Source organism: Bufo bufo, chromosome 5, assembly GCF_905171765.1.
Source record: "Bufo bufo chromosome 5, aBufBuf1.1, whole genome shotgun sequence".
Taxonomy (NCBI): Eukaryota; Metazoa; Chordata; class Amphibia; order Anura; family Bufonidae; genus Bufo; species Bufo bufo.
Genome location: NC_053393.1, coordinates 269,392,308 through 269,412,127, shown reverse-complemented (window position 1 = coordinate 269,412,127; position 19,820 = coordinate 269,392,308). Strand labels below are relative to the sequence as shown.

Below are 19,820 nucleotides of genomic sequence, written 5' to 3'. Positions count from 1 at the left end.
CAGTTGGCAATGAAGACCTCGTCTGAAAACACCTCTCCATTTCACACTTAATTTCTTCCCACATTGTGTCTATGCCTGCCTCAGTATTTAATTTATAATTACCAGCCGGCGTATTCGGAGGCTCTATAGTGCTTATAGAGGAGACCGTACTCCAATCCCAGGGGAAATTATGTCCAATTATCTATTATAAGGCGCATATCCTCCCGTGTCAGACATCTACCTTTACAAGCTCTCCTCAAATAATGAAACGTCCCAGATGAAGATGAAGAGGGTTCAGGGCAGTGTTTAACAATCTTATTAATATCATCTATGTCAATAGCTTTCTTTAACAAGGTGTCCCCTACAGTCATAAAAGGGAACTGATCCTCAAGGTCACTGTCCACATCACGATGAGGTATATGAGCAGGTGTGGGAAAAGACTTTTGTGATCTAAGGCGCATGGGATCTATGACATCCCCAGCACCAACAGCACCAGCCGCTGGATCCTGACCACTCTAATCAGGCATAGGTTGGGGCAACTGCGGAGGTGGCTGCAGGAGCTGGGGAGCTGTAGGTGGTTGGATGTTAGTAACAGTATATGCAGCCAGTAAAGCTAAGTCATCTTTTGAAAGGGACGGATATATCTGTGGGATATTACCTAAATAGGGAGGAAGGAGCTTCTGGAGTGAACCCCTTGTCAATTCTTTTTCTAACTCATGTTTCTTTTTATATCCCTCCTGGTTCTCTGCCTTCTGTCTGTGAACCGTCTTATTTGGTCTATCATACCAGTATGGTGCATAAGTAAGCCAATATTCCCCTCCCGACTGCATATACTGCATATCCCACTGGGGGTCTGGACCATAATATGGGTAAGCTTCAGTGTCACCCAAACATAACCCTTTTACCATGTCCATAGGGAAGGTGTCATTAGCCCCTTCCCGAGGGAACAAATTTATACTCCTTATTGCCTCTGTCCATCCTGCCATATTATCCACCCAGGGAGTAACTAAATAATAATCAGTCCCACAGACCTGGGCTACATAATCCCTACATGTTTCTCCTACATTCGGAGGGGGTGGAGAGACCTTACCTTGCTTTGCACTCATTACTTAAAACTTAATTGAGATGGAGGCAAAGCAAAACTTCCCCAGAACTGACTGAACGAACAGTGTGACACCGCTGTTCTCTGCACAGGTGGTATGCTGTTGAATGGATTAGGCAGTGGCTGAGGGACAGACAACAGAGGGTTGTAGTCAATGGAGTATATTCAGACCATGGTCTTGTTACCAGTGGGGTACCTCAGGGATCTGTTTTGGGACCCATATTGTTTAATATCTTTATCAGCAAAATTGCAGAAGGCCTCGATGGTAAGGTGTGTCTTTTTGCTGATGACAAAGATTTGTAACAGGGTTGATGTTCCTGGAGGGATACACCAAATGGAAAAGGATTTAGGAAAACTAGAGGAATGGTCAAAAACCTGGCAACTAAAATGTTATGTTGATAAGTGCAAGATAATGCACCTGGGGCGTAAAAACCCAAGAGCAGAATATAAAATCAGTGATACAGTCCTAACCTCAGTATCTGAGGAAAGGGATTTAGGGGTCATTATTTCAGAAGACTTAAAGGTAGGCAGACAATGTCATAGAGCAGCAGGAAATGCTAGCAGAATACTTGGGTGTATAGGGAGAGGCATTACCAGTAGAAAGAGGGAGGTGCTCATGAACACTAGTGAGACCTCATTTGGAGTATTGTGCACAGTACTGGAGACCATATCTCCAGAAGGATATTGATACTTTGGAGAGAGTTCAGAGAAGAGCTACTAAACTAGTACATGGATTGCAGTATAAAACTTACCAGGAAAGAGTAAAGGACCTTAACATGTATAGCTTGGAAGAAAGACGAGACAGAGGGGATATGATAGAAACTTTTAAATACATAAAAACGAATCAACAAGGTAAAAGAGGAGAGAATATTTAAAAGAAGAAAACTGCTACAAGAGGGACATCGTTTTAAATTAGAGGGGCAAAGGTTTAAAAAGTAATATCAGGAAGTATTACTTTACTGAGAGAGTAGTGGATACATGGAATAGCTTTTGCAGAAGTGGTAGCTGCAAATACAGTGAAGGAGTTTAAGCATGAATGGGATAGGCATAAGGCAATCCTTCATATAAGATAGGGCTAAGGGCTATTCATAGTATTCAGTATATTGGGCAGACTAGATGGGCCAAATGGTTCTTATCTGCCGACACATTCTATGTTTCTATTTTTACAGCTCCATACTTCAGCACTGCCATGAACTTTAGCAGGCGCCAACAGGCTCGAGGACTATCCCACTTTCTGTTCAACATACGTGTGCAGGGCTGATATGGCCTTTTTAGAAAAGTAATGGCGGCTTGGGACTCTCCACCTTGGCTCGGCAAAGGTGCAGAGTCCACCACTTGGAAAGGGAGAGGACTGTAGTACCTGCAACTTGGCCAGGAGCATGTTCAGCTTCTGCGCCGCTGGATAAGTGCACGCATAGTAACATAGTCACATAGTATATAGGCCGAAAAAGACATTGTCCATCCAGTTTGGCCTGTTATCCTGCAAGTTAATCCAGAGGAAGGCAAAAAAAAAAAACTGTGAGGTACCAGCCAATTTTAACCACTTAAGGGAGGAAAAAAATTCCTTCCCGACTCCAATCAGGCAATCCGAATAACTCCCTGGATCAACAACCCCTCTCTAGTAGCTATAGCCTGTAATATTATTACATCCAGAAATTCATCCAAGCCCCTCTTGAATTCTTTTAATGTACTCACCATCACCACCTCCTCAGTCAGAGAGTTCCATAGTCTCGCTGCTCTTACCGTAAAGAATCCTTTTCTATGTTTGTATACAAACCTTCTTTCCTCCAGATTGCACAGGGTGTCCCGTCATCACAGTCACAGTCCTGGGGATAAATGATTGGAGAGATCTCTGTACTGTCCTCTGATATATTTATACATAGTAATTACTGAGACTAGAGACCGAAGATTAATTGGCAAAGAGAGTAAAACTAACCCTAAAATGTTCTTCCATTATATAAATGTTAAAAAGTATAAATCTGAAGGTGTCGGCCCTTTAAAGAGTAATGAGGGGGGAGTCGCAAAGAGCGACAAGGAGAAAACAAAGCTGTTAAATATTTTTTCCTCCAATGTATTCACTGAGGAAAAATGAACTGTCAGATGACATGCAGAATGTAAAAATAAATTCACCATTAAAAGTGTCCTGTCTGACCCAGGAAGAAGTACATCAGCGACTTAAAAAGATTAAAATAGACAAATCGCCAGGACTGGATGGCATACTCCCCCGTTATCCTAAGGGAATAAGTAATGTCATAGCCAGACCCTTATTCTGATATTTGCGGACTCTGTATTAACAGGGAATGTCCCACAGGATTGGCGCATGGCAAATGTGGTGCCAATATTCAAAAAGGGTCCAAAAACAGAGCCTGGAAACTATAGGCCGGTTAAGTTTAACATCTGTTGTGGGTAAACTGTTGAAGGTTTTCTAAGAGATGCTATGCTTAGAACATCTCAACGGAAATAAGCAATTAACGCCATATCAGCATGGCTTTATGAGGGATTGGTCATGCCAAACTAATTTAATCAGTTTCTATGTGGAGGTAAGTTCTAGACTTGACAGCGGCGAATCAATGGATGTCGTATATCTGGACTTCTCCAAAGCATTTGACACTGTACCACATAAAAGGTTAGTATATAAAATGAGAATGCTCGGACTGGGAGAAAACATCTGTATGTGGGTAAGTAACTGGCTCAGTGATAGAAAACAGAGAGTGGTTATTAATGGTACACACTCAGATTGGGTCACTGTCACTAGTGGGGTACTTCAGGGGTCAGTATTGGGGCCTATTCTCTTCAATATATTTATTAATGATCTTGTAGAAAGTTTGCATAGTAAGGCCTCATGCACACGACCGTTTTTTTTTTTGTGGGTCTTCCTTGATTTTTGGAGGATCCATGGACATGAAAAGTGAAAAAAAAAACGAAGTCAAGTTTGCATTAAAAGTGATAGGAAAAACGGACACGGATCACGGACGCGGATGACTATCTTGTGTGCTTCCGTGATTTTTCACGGACCCATTGACTTGAATGGGTCCGTGAACCGTTGTCCGTGAAAAAAATAGGACAGTTCATATTTTTTCACGGTCTGGAAAAACGGATCACGGACGCGGATGCCAAACGGTGCATTTCTCCGATTTTTCCACGGATCCATTGAAAGTCAATGGGTCCGCGAAAAAAAAAGGGAAAACGGAACAACGGCCGCGGATGCACACAACGGTCGTGTGCATGAGGCCTAAAGTATAAATTTTCACAGATGACACTAAACTGTGTAAAGTAATTAACACTGAAGAGGACAGTATACTACTACAGAGGGATCTTGATAGATTGGAGGCTTGGGCAGATAAGTGGCAGATGAGGTTTAACACTGACAAATGTAAAGTTATGCACATGGGAAGGAATAATGCAAGTCACCCGTACATACTAAATGGTAAAACCTTCGGTAACACTGAAGTGGAAAATGATGTAGGAATTTTAATAAACAGCAAACTAAGCTGCAAAAACAGTGTCAGGCAGCTGCTGTCAAGGCCAATAAGATAATGGGTTGCATCAGATGGGGCATAGATGCCCGTGATAAGAACATAGTCCTACCACTTTACAAATCGCTAGTCAGACCACACATGAAGACTGTGTACAGTTCTGGGCTCTGTAAACATTGCAGACATAGCAGAGCTGGAGAGGGTCCCGAGGAGGGCAACTAAAGTAATAACTGGAATGGGGCAACTACAGTACCCTGAAAGATAATCAAAATTAGGGTTATTCACTTTAGAAAAAAGACGACTGAGGGGAGATCTAATTAATATGTATAAATATATCAGGGGTCAGTACAGAGATCTATCCCATCGTCTATTTATCCCCAGGACTGTGATTGTGAGAGGGGACATCTCTGCGTCTGGAGGAAAGAAGGTTTGTACACAAACATAGAAGAGGATTCTTTACGGTAAGGGCAGTGAGATATGGAAACTCTCTGCCTGAGGAGGTGGTGATGGTGAGTACAATAAAGAATTCAAGAGGGGCCTGAATGTATTTCTGGAGCGTAATAATATTACAGGCTATAGCTACTAAGGAGGGGATCGTTGCTCCAGGGAGTTATTTCTGATTTGAGTCGGGAAGGAATTTTTTATTCCCCTAAAGTGGGAAAATTGGCTTCTACCTCACTGTTTTTTTTTTTGTTGCCTTCCTCTGGATTAACTTGCAGGATGACAGGCCGAACTGGATGAACAAATGTCTTTTTTCGGCCTTATGTACTATGTTACTATGTTAATTAGATCTCCCCCCAGACGTCTTTTTTCTAGAGTGAATAACCCTAATGTTGATAATCTTTCATGGTATTGTAGTTGCCCCATTCCAGTTATTACTTTGATTGCCCTTCTCTGAACCCTCTTCAGCTCTGCTATGTCTGCCCTGTTCACAGGAGCCCAGAACTGTACACAATATTCCATGTGTGGTCTGACTAGTGATTTGTAAAGTGGTAGGACTATGTTCTCATCACGGGCATCTATGCCCCTTTTGATGCAACCTATTATCTTATTGGCCTTGGCAGCAGCTTCCTGACACTAGTTTTTACTGCTTAGTTTGCTGTTTATTAATACTCCTAGGTCCTTTTCCATGTCAGTGTTACCGAGTGTTTTTACTTTTACATTCTGCATTTCATCTGACAATTTATTTTCCTCAGTGAATACAGTGGAGAAAAAATATTTTATAGCCTTGGTTTCTCCTCGTCGCTCTCTGCAACTTCACCCTCATTGCTCTGTAGGGGGCCGACACCTTCAGATTTATACTTTTTACCATTTATATAATTGAAAGACATTTTAGGGTTGTTTTGCTCTCTTTGGGCAATAATCTCTCGGGTCTCTAGTTTGGCTGGCTTTTATTTGTTTTTTACATATTTAATTTTTTTCCTTATAGTTTTTCAGTGTTTCCTCGCTACCCTCCTGTTTTAGTGATTTAATTGTCTTCTTTTTGTCATTTATTGCTTTCTTTACAGTTCTATTTAAACACATTGGTTTCTTCTTGTTCTTTAACCCTTATTCCTATAAGGTATGTACCAATTAGATTTCAGGATGCTTTTAAATATATCCCATTTTGTGGCGGTTATCTTTATTTTTGAGGACTTTGTCCAGTTAGTTAGGTCTATGGCCTCTCTTAGTTAGCTAAATTTAGCTTTTTTGAAGTTTGGTATTTTTGTTCCTTCCTTAGAAACGCTTGTTTGAAGGATCAATTGAAGGTTTATTATTTTATGGTCACTATTTCCCAGGTGTCCCCCGACCTGCACATCTGTTGTTCTGTCAGGTCTATTGGTTAATACTAAGTCAGTTTGGCTGTCCTCTAGTCGGATCCTGAACCAGTTGGGTAAGGTAATTGTCTTTGGTTATTGTCAAGAACCTGTTCCTTATGAGATGTACAGCTTTCAGTTTCCCCAATCTATATCTGGGTAGTTGAAGTCCCCCATAATAACGACCTCATTATGATTTGCTGCCTCGTATATCTCGTTTAGTAGTAGATTTTTTTCTGTGGACTCTGGTATATTAGGTGGTTTATAATAAACTCCTATTAGTAATTTATTATAATTTTTGTATTTTTGCCTCCATGTATTTCAAACCCACAGAGACTCCACTGTTCATGTCCTCACTTATATCTTCTCGGACTGTGGGCTTTAGACAGGACTTTACATAAAGGCAGACCCCTCCCCCTCTTCGGTTTTGATGAACCTTCTAAAAGACTGTAACCTTGTACATTGACTGCCAGTCATAGTTAACATCCAGCCATGTCTCAGTTATTCCCACGATGTCATAGTCCTCCTCACACATCACTAAGTCCAGCTCCCCAGTTTTATTAGTCAGGCTTCTGGCATTAGTATACAAACAATTAAGAGGTGTATGTATATTTTTTACCCTACACCTTCCTTCTGAAATGTTCTAGTCCCTCCTTCCATTCCTCCCCAGTCCCAATACCTTGCCCCCAGTCTCTATCTGCACTATATTCCCTTCCTATAACGTAATACCTACCCCCCAGTCCCTAGTTTAAACACTCCTCCAACCTTCTAGCCATCTTCTCCCCCAACACAGCTGCCCCTTCCCCATTGAGGTGCAGCCCATCCCTGCGATAGAGCTGTAGCCGAGAGAGAAGTCGGCCCAGTTCTCCAGGAACCCAACCTCTCCTTCCTACACCAGTTCTTGAGCAACTTGTTAACCTCCCTAATCTCCCGCTGCCTTTCTTGTGAGGCTGTGGTACAGGCAGTATTTCGGAAAAACCTACCTATGTGTCCTTGCCCTAAACTTTTGACCTAAATCCTAAATCTTTTTTAAGGACTCTCCACCTTCCTCTAACTTAGTCATTGGTTCCGTATGGACCATGACGCTGGATCTTCTCCAGCTCCTCCAGTAATCTGTCAACCCGATCCGCGATGTGGTCGAACTTAGCACCAGGAAGACAACACACTGTTCGGTGATCCTGGTCTTTGTGACAGACTGCACTTTCTGTACCCCTAATAATAGTCTCCCACTACCAGCACTGTCTGGCCTGCCCTGCTCTCCTGGTCCCCTGCTTACTGGAGCTGACATTCCCCTGACTGGCAGAGGAAGCGTCCGGCGGCAGCAGTGCTGTCTCTGAACCGACATCCCCCTCAACTGCCAACCGTGCAACTTGTTTGGGTGTACAGATCAGTGCTAGCCTCCCTGGCACTCTTCCCTCTACCCCGCTTTCTGTTACCCAGCTAGCTACCTTACTTTCATCAGCCTCCTTGCTTCCACCCTCCCCCTCATCTACCCCATAGAGTGCTTGCTCAGTGAGCATCAAACTCTTTTCCAAATTGTCAACGCCTCTCAGTGTTGAAAGTCGCCCGTTTAGATACTCAGATTTGTGATTCCAACGGGTAATTTGCTCACATTTTGAACAAATATATGCACCCTAAAACGGCTGTTTCAAGACTGCATACATCAGACAAGATGTGCACTGGACTGCGCTATCAATTATGGAACACATACTAGATGGGATTACGCAAGAAAGAGAAAAATACAATATAGTGCAGTAATAAGAAACTGATTTACTGGAGTCCCCCACTGAAGTCCCTGAATCTGAAGTCACTTAATCTAAAGTAGCACACTTATACAAACACTTAAATCAACACGCGACACGCAAACTCACGTTATAATGCTGATTATATAAATGGAGCTCTCAAAACCAGCCTGTTTTGCTTCCCCTGGATTCAAAGGGATACTGCATACTGTTCTCTTTTTGCAATTGCCTCGGTGATCGATGCTTACAAATCGAGTGACGAGGAGAAGGAGGAGCAGGAGCATCAGGACCAGTAGATGATGGGAAGGAAATACAGCTCCTCTCTGCTGAGGTGGTGGAGCCTTGACTACTCCAGAAGGGGTACGGGCCACTGGGTGATGCAGCGGTTGCTGAGTCAGGCTGTACCACTACATTAGCACCACGGTTTTCCCAGGCCACTTTATGGTAACGCTGCATGTGTTGATGCAGGGCCGTGGTGCCAACATTGGCACCCTGGCCATACTTCATCTTCTGCCCACAGATTTTACAAATGACCACAGTGACTTCCTCCACGGCTTTATGAGAAATGTACACACGGCAAGTATGGCATTTTCCCCCACCACCACTCCGTGGCTTACTGCCTGCTGCCACCATGAACCCGTGCACCGCTAGTTCTTTCCGGACAAGTAGGCTCCTGTGTAGGTCTAGCCTGGGAACATTTGGCTCAGACCTCACCCAGCTGCCCTCCTGCTGGCTCAGCCGCTGCTCACACGCAAGCTGCCACCCTTTTCCCCTGACGAAGCCCCCTTTTCACCCACCTCTGACGTGCGATCGGCTACATCATCATCCACTACTGTCTGCATGTCACTGTTGTCATACTCACCAGTCTCAGGACCATGTGCCTTTTTGCTCGCAACTCCAGCTTCCACATGACTCTCATCATCACTACTTGCCTGCCTACCGGAGGAAGCATCTGGTCTCTCCTCCACATCTTCGCTGGGCAGTAGCTGCTGGACTGTCCTCTAGAAGCTCTTCCTCACTGAAAGCAGAGCCAAGCGGCGGCATGTAATGTTTCCCAAGCAGAAAGAACAGAAAATGAAAGAGGCCGGTTCAGGTCCAGTGGGGGCACAGAGTTTGTCCCCAGGCCATGCCAACTAAGTGTTTCTGCATTTATTTCTCTACCCATGCCCTGTTTACTGTCTCTGAACTGACTGATCAAATCAGTACACAGAAGTCCATACACGAGAGAAATCAGTTTACTGCAGACAGAGACCAGATATAGTTGCAGTTGCAGTCATTTTAGTGATTTGTTTTTCTCACTCCAGAGCTGGACAATATTTCATCTCATAATCCAGGGTCTGGGGTAAGATAAATCTCTTAGTAGTTGCAGCCATATCTGGTCTCTCTTGAAATATGAAAAATTTAAAAGTGTAGATACACTTTCAGTAGTTTAGTCTGACACATCTATTGTTCTTTATTGTCTTTTAATTGTTTTTGCAGGAATGTGAGTTCTGCTGGAGAGGAGGCACGCAGAAGAATGAGGAGAGTGTGATGGACTGACTGATGCTTTGCTCTATGTCATTCAGTATGCACTAGGAAGCAGTGAAATAGACAGTAAGGTATGTTTGTTACAATGTTAAATAGGAAAGTTGTAACTGTCATATATATATTTTTTATATAATAGTTTATTAGGGCTAGGCATGTATACCTGTCAATGATTGTCAAAAGATCTGTAATTACCTTATAATAACAGCTTTCATTAATTTCCCCTGTCCCTTTCCACTGTTCCCTTAAAAGACTGTTGCTATGACTTGTCTATCTTCACTTTAGTGTAAGCAGAAGACAGAGCGGCATTGCATGCCAGCATTAGGCTTCAGACTGTCTCTCAGTAATCCAATCTGATTGGCTGGCAGGAAGCTGCTGGCTACAGCAAGTGTGTATGTGAAGTGAGGGAAGGCAGTTTTGGCCTCACGAGAACTGGCAAAGGAGCCATCCTCATATTGTAGGGGTAAAACAGCTGTAACTAAGGGAAAGACTCAAGGAAAACAGTTGTATGTGAAGAAACTAAAGATTGCTTTAAGCATAATGCTGTAGCAGCAGTAACATATGCTAAAAATAGATTTTTTTTTTATGAAGAAATGACAGTCACACTTTAACTAAAATTTGCAGTGAACTGAACTTTATTTTCTTTTTGTCTGCTATATGTATTGTATATTTTGTTTTTAGATAGGTAGCAGAGTTCTGATTAATCTTTTGTCAGGGTAGGATAGGTGTTCTTGTTACAGAGCTACATAAAATTATAGCCGCCCTACCTGCCACAAGGGGAGCTTTAGGAGCTCATGCAATTAAGATGTATAATCTTAATTGCATAATCAATTAAGCAGAAATAATACCTGGATACTCTTCCCCATTGAGTACTGGCTTTCACTGGGTTGAAAGGTTTCTGTTGGAATCTGGGGAGTACTACATTATGTCTCCTTATGGAGAACGACTAGTATAGAGCATATAATTAAATTATAATTAATGCATTAATATAAATGTAAATTGGTGTGTAAAAATAGACTCATATGTATACTGATCAGGTTTATAGTGAACCTGTCACCTCTACTATGCTGTCCTCATTTCCTACGAGTAAGGCCTCATGCACACGACAGTGTTTTTTCACTGTCAGTGATTTGGCTTCAGTGGTCCGTGTCCAATTTTGCTTCAGTTGTGTTTCCTTGTGTCTTCCTTTTTTTTTGTCTGACAGGGGAAAAAAAAGGAAGGTTAATGAAAAGTGTAATTTTATTGCACCAAGGTCTTGTAGAAAAAAAACGGACACGGACGCGGACACGGATGACATACCAGTTGTGCATCCGTTTTTTTTGACAGACCGATTGACTTGAATGGGTCCGTCCTCCGTTTTCCACTGACAAGAATTGGACAGGTTATATTTTTTTGACGGACTGGAATCACGGATCACGGACGCGGAGAAAAATGGAGGACTATCAGTTTTTTTTCACAGCTCCATAGAAATGAATGGACCTCCGCTAAACTGTGAAAAATGACGGAACGGACGCGGATGCACACAACGGTCGTGTGAATGAGGCCTAAGACCTCATGCACACGACCGTTGTGTGCATCCGCGGTCCGTTCCGTCATTTTTCACAGTTTAGCGGAGGTCCCATTCATTTCTATGGAGCTGTGAAAAAAACCTGATAGTCCTCCATTTTTTCTCCGCGTCCGTGATCGTGATTCCAGTCCGTCCAAAAATATAACCTGTCCTATTCTTGTCAGTGGAAAACGGAGGACGGACCCATTCAAGTCAATCGGTTCTGTCAAAAAAAAGGATGCACAACTGGTATGTCATCCGTTGTCCGCGTCCGTTTTTTTTTTCTTACAAGACCTTGGTGCAATAAAAATTACACTTTTCATTAACCTTTTTTTTCCCCTGTCAGACAAAAAAAAAAGGAAAGACACAAGGAAACACAACTGAAGCAAAAACGGACACGGACCACTGAAGCCAAATAACTGACCAGTGAAAAAAACACTGTCGTGTGCATGAGGCCTAAGAGGAAACAAACCTGTCATTCTCATCAAACTCCTCTCTCTCGCAGTGCTGACCACTGTGAAGTTTGGCCTGTCAGTAACTGCAAAAGTACCGAATGCTAGCTAGAAGTGACTGCCTGCTGAAATCAGGGGGTCTGTAACTATGCTATGCAACCCTCAGCAAAGACAGCATGGTAGAGGTAACAGGTTCCCTTTAACATTAAACCACTGACAGGTTAGGTTAATTATTTTGTTACAATGGTACATGTCAAAGAGATGTATTAAACTGTCAGTTCTTGAATTGATATGCTGAAATAGGAAAATTAGGCTATTGTAATGGTCTATCCATCAAATTGCAGTTTATTCCTGTGATTACTGCAGAATTGATACAGTTTTTTCTAAGATTTTCTAGATTTCATTTCTTAATAGTTAAATATGTATGTATAATGTATTTCAGAGAAACAAATTTGAAAAAAATGAAAACAAGAAACTAGATTACGTTACAATAAATGTAGTTAGATAAACATCTCCTGTTACTCTATTTTTCGAACTAAGGCCTCTTTCACATGGGCGTTGCGGGGAAAATGTGCGGTGTGCGTTGCGGGAACACCGCGATTTTTCCGCGCAAGTGCAAAACATTGTAATGCGTTTTGCAGTCGCGTGGAGAAAAATCACGCATGTTTGGTACCCAAACCCGAACTTCTTCACAGAAGTTCGGGCTTGGGTTAGGTGTTGTGTAGATGTTATTATTTTCCCTTAAACATGGTTATAAGGGAAAATAATAGCATTCTGAATACAGAATGCTTAGTAGGTGATCAATTGAGGGTTAAAAAAATAAATAAAAATTAACTCACCTTCTCCTCTTGTTCGCATAGTTCCTGGTCTCTTCTTTACTTCTTTAATGATGAGCTGTGGGCTAAAGGACCTTTGGTGACGTCAGATCACATGCTCCAATCCATGGTCCATCACCGTGGTGATGGACCATGTGATTGGAGCATGTGATCTGACGTCACCACAGGTCCTAGCCGGTAGTTCATCTTTTAAGAAGTAAAGAAGAGACCGGGAAATACGCGAACAAGAGGAGAAGGTGAGTTATTTTTTATTTATTTTTTTAAACCTCAATTGATCACCTACTAAGCATTCTGTATTCCAGAATGCTATTATTTTCCCTTATAACCCATGTTATAAGGGAAAATAATACAGTGAAATAGACTGTCACCTAGCAACCTGTCACGAGGGTATCGAGAACCATGCCTGACTCTGTTATACCCGGGGTCAGGAAGTCGCAGCGGTTGGCTGCACGCTCTATTTAAGATAGGGCTGTTTTCCTTATGGTAGCTTTCTGGGTTTGCTTTGCAAACCCTTTTGGCTCACTCAGGGATCCATAGTTCCTTCTCCTCAGCTGTTCCTTGTCCAGCACTCCCAGACCTCCTTATATTCCTCTCTCACACTTCTCTGGTTGCCAGAGATAGAGCTTCCTGCCTGGACATCTATTCTGACCTTCTGGAGCTGTGTTGCTGCGTTCTCTGGTAGTTGGTCCAGAACGCTACCCTCCGGATCCTGTTGGACCTTTTTGGTCTATTGTGGTCGCCCACCTGGGTGATGTGTTTGTCTGTTTTGTCTGTCCTCTCCCTGGTGTTTCCCTCTTAGTGATAGTGGTGCGGACTAGCGATCCACCGGCCCGTTCACTATCTAGGGCTCATATTCGGGAAAGCCAGGGTTTAGGCACGTGATCGCCGCACGGGTGAGGAACCCGTCTAGGGATGTCAGGGCAGTCAGGTGCCAGCCGCAAGATGAGTTAGGGGTCACCACCTTTCCCTCTATCTTGGCCAGGGCTTTCCCTGTTTTCCTCCCTGTGCGTGACGTCGGTCATTACATTATCTCTGGCCCTTATTTTGTGTAGGTAAAAAAATAAAATAATTTTTACCTACTTAGAATCCAGTATGGATCAAATTGCTGCTCTGTTCAAACAATTTCATGGCCTGTCTTTGGAGGTGGTAGGATGAAGGCGTCGGTCCTCCAGCAACAGCAGCAATTACAACTGACCGCAAGCCCAGCGGTTGCTACTGGTAAACCAGGTTGTTGCGGACCCAAGGTCCCTCTCCCTGACAGATTTTCTGGGGGAAGGGACAAGTTTTTGACATTCCGTGAGGCCTGTAAGTTATATTTTAAACTGCGCCCTTACTCCTCTGGTAATGAAGATCAGCGGGTTGGGGGTTGTTATTTCCCTGCTGCAGGGGATCCGCAGTCCTGGGCGTTCTCTTTACCTACTGATTCCCAGGCTCTTCGGTCAGTGGATGAGTTTTTCGGGGCCTTGGGTCTCATATATGACGACCCTGACCGAGTCGCACTGGCCTGAATCAAGATTACGGAGACTCTTACAAGGAGAGCGGCCGGTAGAGGCGTATTGCTCTGAATTCCGTAGGTGGGCTACGGATACCCCAATGGAACGACCCGGCTCTCAGGAGTCAGTTCTGCTCTGGGTTATCCGAAAGGGTTAAGGATGCGCTGCATTATTTGAGACCCCCCTTTCCCTTGATGCGGTTATGTCCCTTTCTATCCGTATAGAGAGACGCCTTAGGGACAGGTTGAAAAAACCGGAGCAATTGGTAACCCCTCCCAAGCAGCAGTTAGTCTGTACGGACCTTAGACAAGCCTATGCAGCTAGGAGGAACTACTCGTCAGGTCATCCTCCTGAGGCTCGCCGTAGACGTGGGGTTTGTTTTTTTTGTGGGGAGAGGGGTCATTTCATTAATGTCTGTCCTTCTTTCCTCAGAAAACAAAAGACCGTCGGAAAAAACTACTAACCCCAGGCTGTGTGGAGGATGTCAGCCGGGGGGTATACGTTTCCTCCATACGTACATCGCAATTTGTGTTGCCAGCGGTTATTATTTTTGGTGATAAGACGGAGACTATTTCTTTCTTTCTAGACAGTGGAGCAGGGGTAAATTTGATAGATGCCCCATTTTTCCCGCACTTTGGGTTTGTCTCTCTGTACTTTACAGAGACCCATTCCCATATTCGCTATGATTCTGCTCCCCTGTCTCAGAGAAAACCCTCACCCACATTGTTCATAATTTACACCTTCGGGTAGGGGACCACCATAACGAGATGCTTCAGGTTATGTTCTGGAGGGGCTTCCCACTCCGGTAGTGCTGGGTCTTCCCTGGTTGGTAGCGCACAATCCAGTGGTGGATTGGCAGGCCAGGGAGATATTGGAGTGGAGTGAGCAGTGCAGAGAAAATTGCTTAAATAGCAATTGTTTAGTCGCCTACATAACTACCCTACCTACATTTATTCGGATTTTGAGGATGTTTTTTCTGAAAAGGGTTGTCAGAAGTTACCACCTCATCGTCCTTATGATTGCCCGGTTAACCTTATTCCCGGCGCAAAATTACCCAAGACCAGGTTATATAATCTTTCGGGTCCAGAGAGACAAGCCATGAAAGATTTTATCTCCGAGAGCTTGGCTAAGGGACACATCAGACCCTCTTCTTCACCCATGGCTGCAGGGTTTTTCTTCGTTAAAAAGAAAGATGGGGGCCTGCGTCCTTGCTTAGATTTTCACGAATTAAATCGGATAACCATCCGAGACCCATACCCTCTTCCTCTCATTCCTGACCTGTTTAATCAGATTGCGGGTGCTAGGTGGTTCTCCAAACTTGATCTTAGGGGGGCCTACAATCTGATTCGTATTAAGGAGGGGGATGAGTGGAAAACAGCGTTTAACACCCCTGAGGGGCATTATGAAAATCTAGTTATGCCTTTCGGTATGACCAATGCTCCTGCCGTCTTTCAACATTTCGTTAATGACATTTTTAGTCATCTAATCGGCAGGTTTGTGGTAATATACCTAGATGATATTTTAATTTATTCGTCTGATCTGAAAACACATGAGGTGCATGTCAGACAAGTACTGCAGGTCCTACGGATGAATGAATTATATGCTAAAATTGAAAAATGTGTCTTCGCCGTTCAGGAGATACAATTCCTGGGTTATTTTTTATCTGCTTCAGGTTTCCGTATGGATCCTAGGAAGGTCCAGCAATTTTAGATTGGGATCTTTCTGAGAACCTCAAAGCACTACAACGGTTCTTGGGCTTCGCGAATTTCTATAGGAAATTCATTAAAAATTATTCACTTATTGTAAAACCGCTTACTGACATGACAGGAAGGGGACTGATTTTTCTAAATGGTCTGACGCCGCTAAAGTTGCTTTTTCCTCTCTAAAAGAGAGGTTTACCTCAGCACCTGTACTAGTCCAACCTGATGTCTCTCAGCCTTTTATTGTTGAAGTCGATGCGTCAGAGGTGGGAGTGGGGGCGGTGCTGTCTCAGGGTCCGTCTCCTGGCAAATGGCGTCCTTGTGCTTTCTTTTCTAAAAAACTATCTGCAGCAGAAAAGAACTACGATATTGGCAATAGGGAACTATTAGCTATTAAACTTGCGTTTGAGGAGTGGCGTCACTTCTTAGAGGGGGCAGTCCACCCCGTCACTGTGATTACGGACCACAAAAATCTTCTGTACCTCGAATCAGCTAAGCGTCTCACCCCTAGACAGGCTAGGTGGTCGCTATTTTTTACCAGGTTTAACTTTGTGATTACCTATCGTCCTGGGGCAAAGAACACCAAGGCTGATGCACTATCTCGTTGTTTCCCTGGAGGGGGTAATGTGAGTGATCCGGTGCCCATTCTTCAAAGAGGAGTGGTTGTTTCTGCGGTACACTCTGTTTTGGAGGGGAAGGTGTTAGAGGCCCGGGGGACGCCCCGGTCTCTTGCCCCTCAGAGAAATTGTACCGTTGAACTTACGTTTCAAATTATTAAAGGAACATCATAATTCGGCACTTGCTGGGCACCCGGGTAGTAAAGCAACCTTGGAGCTATTGTCTCGTCGTTTTTGGTGGCCAAGGTTGCGTCAGGATGTATTGGATTTTGTGTCTTCTTGTTCTACCTGTGCGCGCGCAAAAGTTTCACATACACGTCCTGCAGGGTCTCTATTACCACTCGTCATTCCCAATAGACCATGGACACATCTGTAAATGGATTTTATCACTGACTTACCTTTGTCTGCGGGTAAAACAGTTATTTTGGTAGTAGTGGACAGGTTTAGCAAAATGGTACACTTCATTGCGTTACCCGCACTACCTAATGCTAAAACTCTTGCTCAGGTATTCGTCAGTGAGATCGTGAAGCTTCAAGGGGTCCCCTCCGATGTTGTTTCGGATCGGGGTACCCAGTTTATTTCTAAATTTTGGAAAGCTTTTTGTTCCCGTTTGGGGGTACACTTGTCCTTTTCCTCAGCTTTCCATCCTCAGTCGAACGGACAGACTGAGCGTACCAACCAAAACCTTGAGACATATCTAAGATGTTTTGTGTCTGAAAACCAAGAGTTGTGGTCATCATATTTACCGTTAGCTGAGTTTGCCATAAATAATCGTCGTCAGGAATCCACTGGCAAGTCACCATTTCTTGGTGCATATGGTTTTCATCCCCAATTCTGTACTTTCAAAGAGGGGGGGTCTTCCACCGTTCCCGAAGAGGAACGGTTTTTGTCATCTCTTTCATCGGTATGGCAGAAGGTGCAAGCTAACTTGAAAAATATGAGAGGTGAATACAAATGCATGGCTGACGGATCCGGACCTAGGAGTGAATGACTATGTGTGGTTGTCTACTAGGAATATTAAATTGAAGGTTCCCTCTTGGAAACTGGGTCCTAGGTTTATTGGCCCTTACAAAATTGTAGCCATCATCAACCCCGTGGCTTTTCGCCTAGAGTTACCTCAGACTTTTAAAATTCATCATGTTTTTCATAAGTCGTTACTCAAAAAATATGTTCCACCTCTAGAACCATCACCGCTGCCACCCCCTCCTGTTGTCGTGGATGGTAATCTAGAATTTCAGATATCCAAAATTGTTAATTCTCGTCGGGTCCGCCGCTCTCTTCAATATCTGGTGCATTGGAGAGGTTACGGTCCCGAGGAAAGAATGTGGGTTCCTGCGTCTGAGGTAAACGCCGACAGGCTAGTTCGGGTTTTTCATGCCTCTCATCCTGAGAGACCTGGTCCTGAGTGTCCGGAGGCCCCTCGTAGAGAGGGGGGTACTGTCACGAGGGTATCGAGAACCACGCCTGACTCCGTTATACCCGGGGTCAGGAAGTCGCAGCGGTTGGCTGCACGCTCTATTAAGATAGGGCTGTTTTCCTTATGGTAGCTTTCTGGGTTTGCTTTGCAAACCCTTTTGGCTCACTCAGGGATCCGTAGCTCCTTCTCCTCAGCTGTTCCTTGTCCAGCACTCCCAGACCTCCTTATATTCCTCTCTCACACTTCTCTGGTTGCAGAGATAGAGCTTCCTGCCTGGACATCTATTCTGACCTTCTGGAGCTGTGTTGCTGCGCTCTCTGGTAGTTGGTCCAGAACGCTACCCTCCGGATCCCTGTTGGACCCTTTTTGGTCTATTGTGGTCGCCCACCTGGGTGTATGTGTTTGTCTGTTTTGTCTGTCCTCTCCCTGGTGTTTCCCTCTTAGTGATAGTGGTGCGGACTAGCGATCCCACCGGCCCGTTCACTATTAGGGCTCATATTAGGGAAAGCCAGGGTTTAGGCACGTGATCGCCGCACGGGTGAGGAACCTGTCTTGGGACGTCAGGGCAGTCAGGTGCCAGCCGCAAGGTGAGTTAGGGGTCACCACCTTTCCCTCTCCCTTGGCAGGGCTTTCCCTGTTTTCCTCCCTGTGCGTGACGTCGGTCATTACACAACCATGCGCGAAAATCGCACCGCATCCGCACTTGCTTGCGGATGCTTGCGATTTTCACTCAACCCATTCATTTCTATGGGGCCTGCGTTGCGTGAAAAACGCAGAATATAGAGCATGCTGCGATTTTCACGCAACGCACAAGTGATGCGTGGAAATCACCGCTCATGTGAACAGCCCCATAGAAATGAATGGGTCGGTATTCAGTGCGGGTGCAATGCATTCAACTCACGCATCGCATCCGCGCGGAATACTCGCCAGTGTGAAAGGGGCCTAAAAGATGCACCTAGGATTTGGAGGAGGAAAATAGAAAAAAATAGCCTTCAAACTATAATACACACCCACTTTTTCCTTATTTTAGGGTAAAAAATTCTGTCCCGACTCCAATCAGGCAATCAGAATTACTCCTTAAATCGATGATCGTATTCCAGAAATCTAATAACTGTAACCTGTAATATTATTATTCTCCAAAAATACATCAGGACTCTTTTAGTGAATTCCCCATCTCCTCTGGCAAAGGGTTCCATACTCTCACTGCTCTTACAGTAAAGTATACTATGTTTGTGTAGAAACCTTCTTTCCCCTTGTCACAGTCTCAGTCCAGGGAATAAATAGATGATGGGAGAGATCTCTGTACTGACTCCTGATATATTTATACATGGTTATTAGATCTCCCCTTAGTTGTCTTTTTTTCTGAAGTGAATTAACCTAATTTGGATAATCTTTCTGGGTACTATAGTCCACCCATTCCAGTTATTACCTTAGTTGCCCTTCTCTGTACCCTCTCTATCTCTGCTATGTCTGCCTCGTTCACTGGAGCACAGAACTGTACACAATACTTTATGTGTGGTCTGACTAGTGATTTGTAAAGGGGCAGGACTATGTTCTCATCACGTGCATCTATGCCCCTTCTGATGCAACCTATTATCTTATTGGCCTTGACAGCAGCTTCCTGACACTCTTTTCTACAGCTTAGTTTGACCCCATTCCAGAAACTACACACCTCAAGGGTTATTTCAAGGTGTGTAGTGAGCGCTTTGACCCATCAGGCGTTTCACAGAATTAGGAAACACTTGTCTGTGAAAATGAAAAATTTATATTTTTTCCCAAAAAGTTGCTTTACACCCACATTTCTTACTTTCACAAGGGGTAACAGGACAAAATGCACCCCACATTCTGTTCCCCATTTCCCCCTGAATACGCCAACACCCCATATGTGCTAAAAAAATTATGTATGGGCGCACAGCAGGCTTCAGAGTGGAAGGAGCACCTTCAGTTTTAGCTGGAATGGTAATTGGGAGCTATGTCACATATGAAGACACCCTGAGGTGGCCCTACAGTGGAAACCCCCAAAAAGTGACCCTATGCAGAAACTACACCCATAAAGGAATATTTCAAGGTGTGTGGTGAGCACTTTGACCCATCAGGCGTTTTACTGAATTATGAAACACTTGGCTTTGAAAAGGAAAAA

At 44.0% G+C, this 19,820-nt stretch overlaps 1 protein-coding gene across 1 annotated transcript in view; it reads left to right on the top strand.

The window, feature by feature from the left end:
* Positions 1-19,820, top strand: part of CTNND2 (catenin delta 2) — a 1,763,242-nt gene that overhangs the window by 904,379 nt on the left and 839,043 nt on the right. The window contains 2 exon segments of the mRNA XM_040431740.1: positions 9,575-9,617; positions 9,619-9,693. Of these exon segments, the coding sequence (XP_040287674.1) occupies positions 9,575-9,617; positions 9,619-9,693 (118 nt within the window).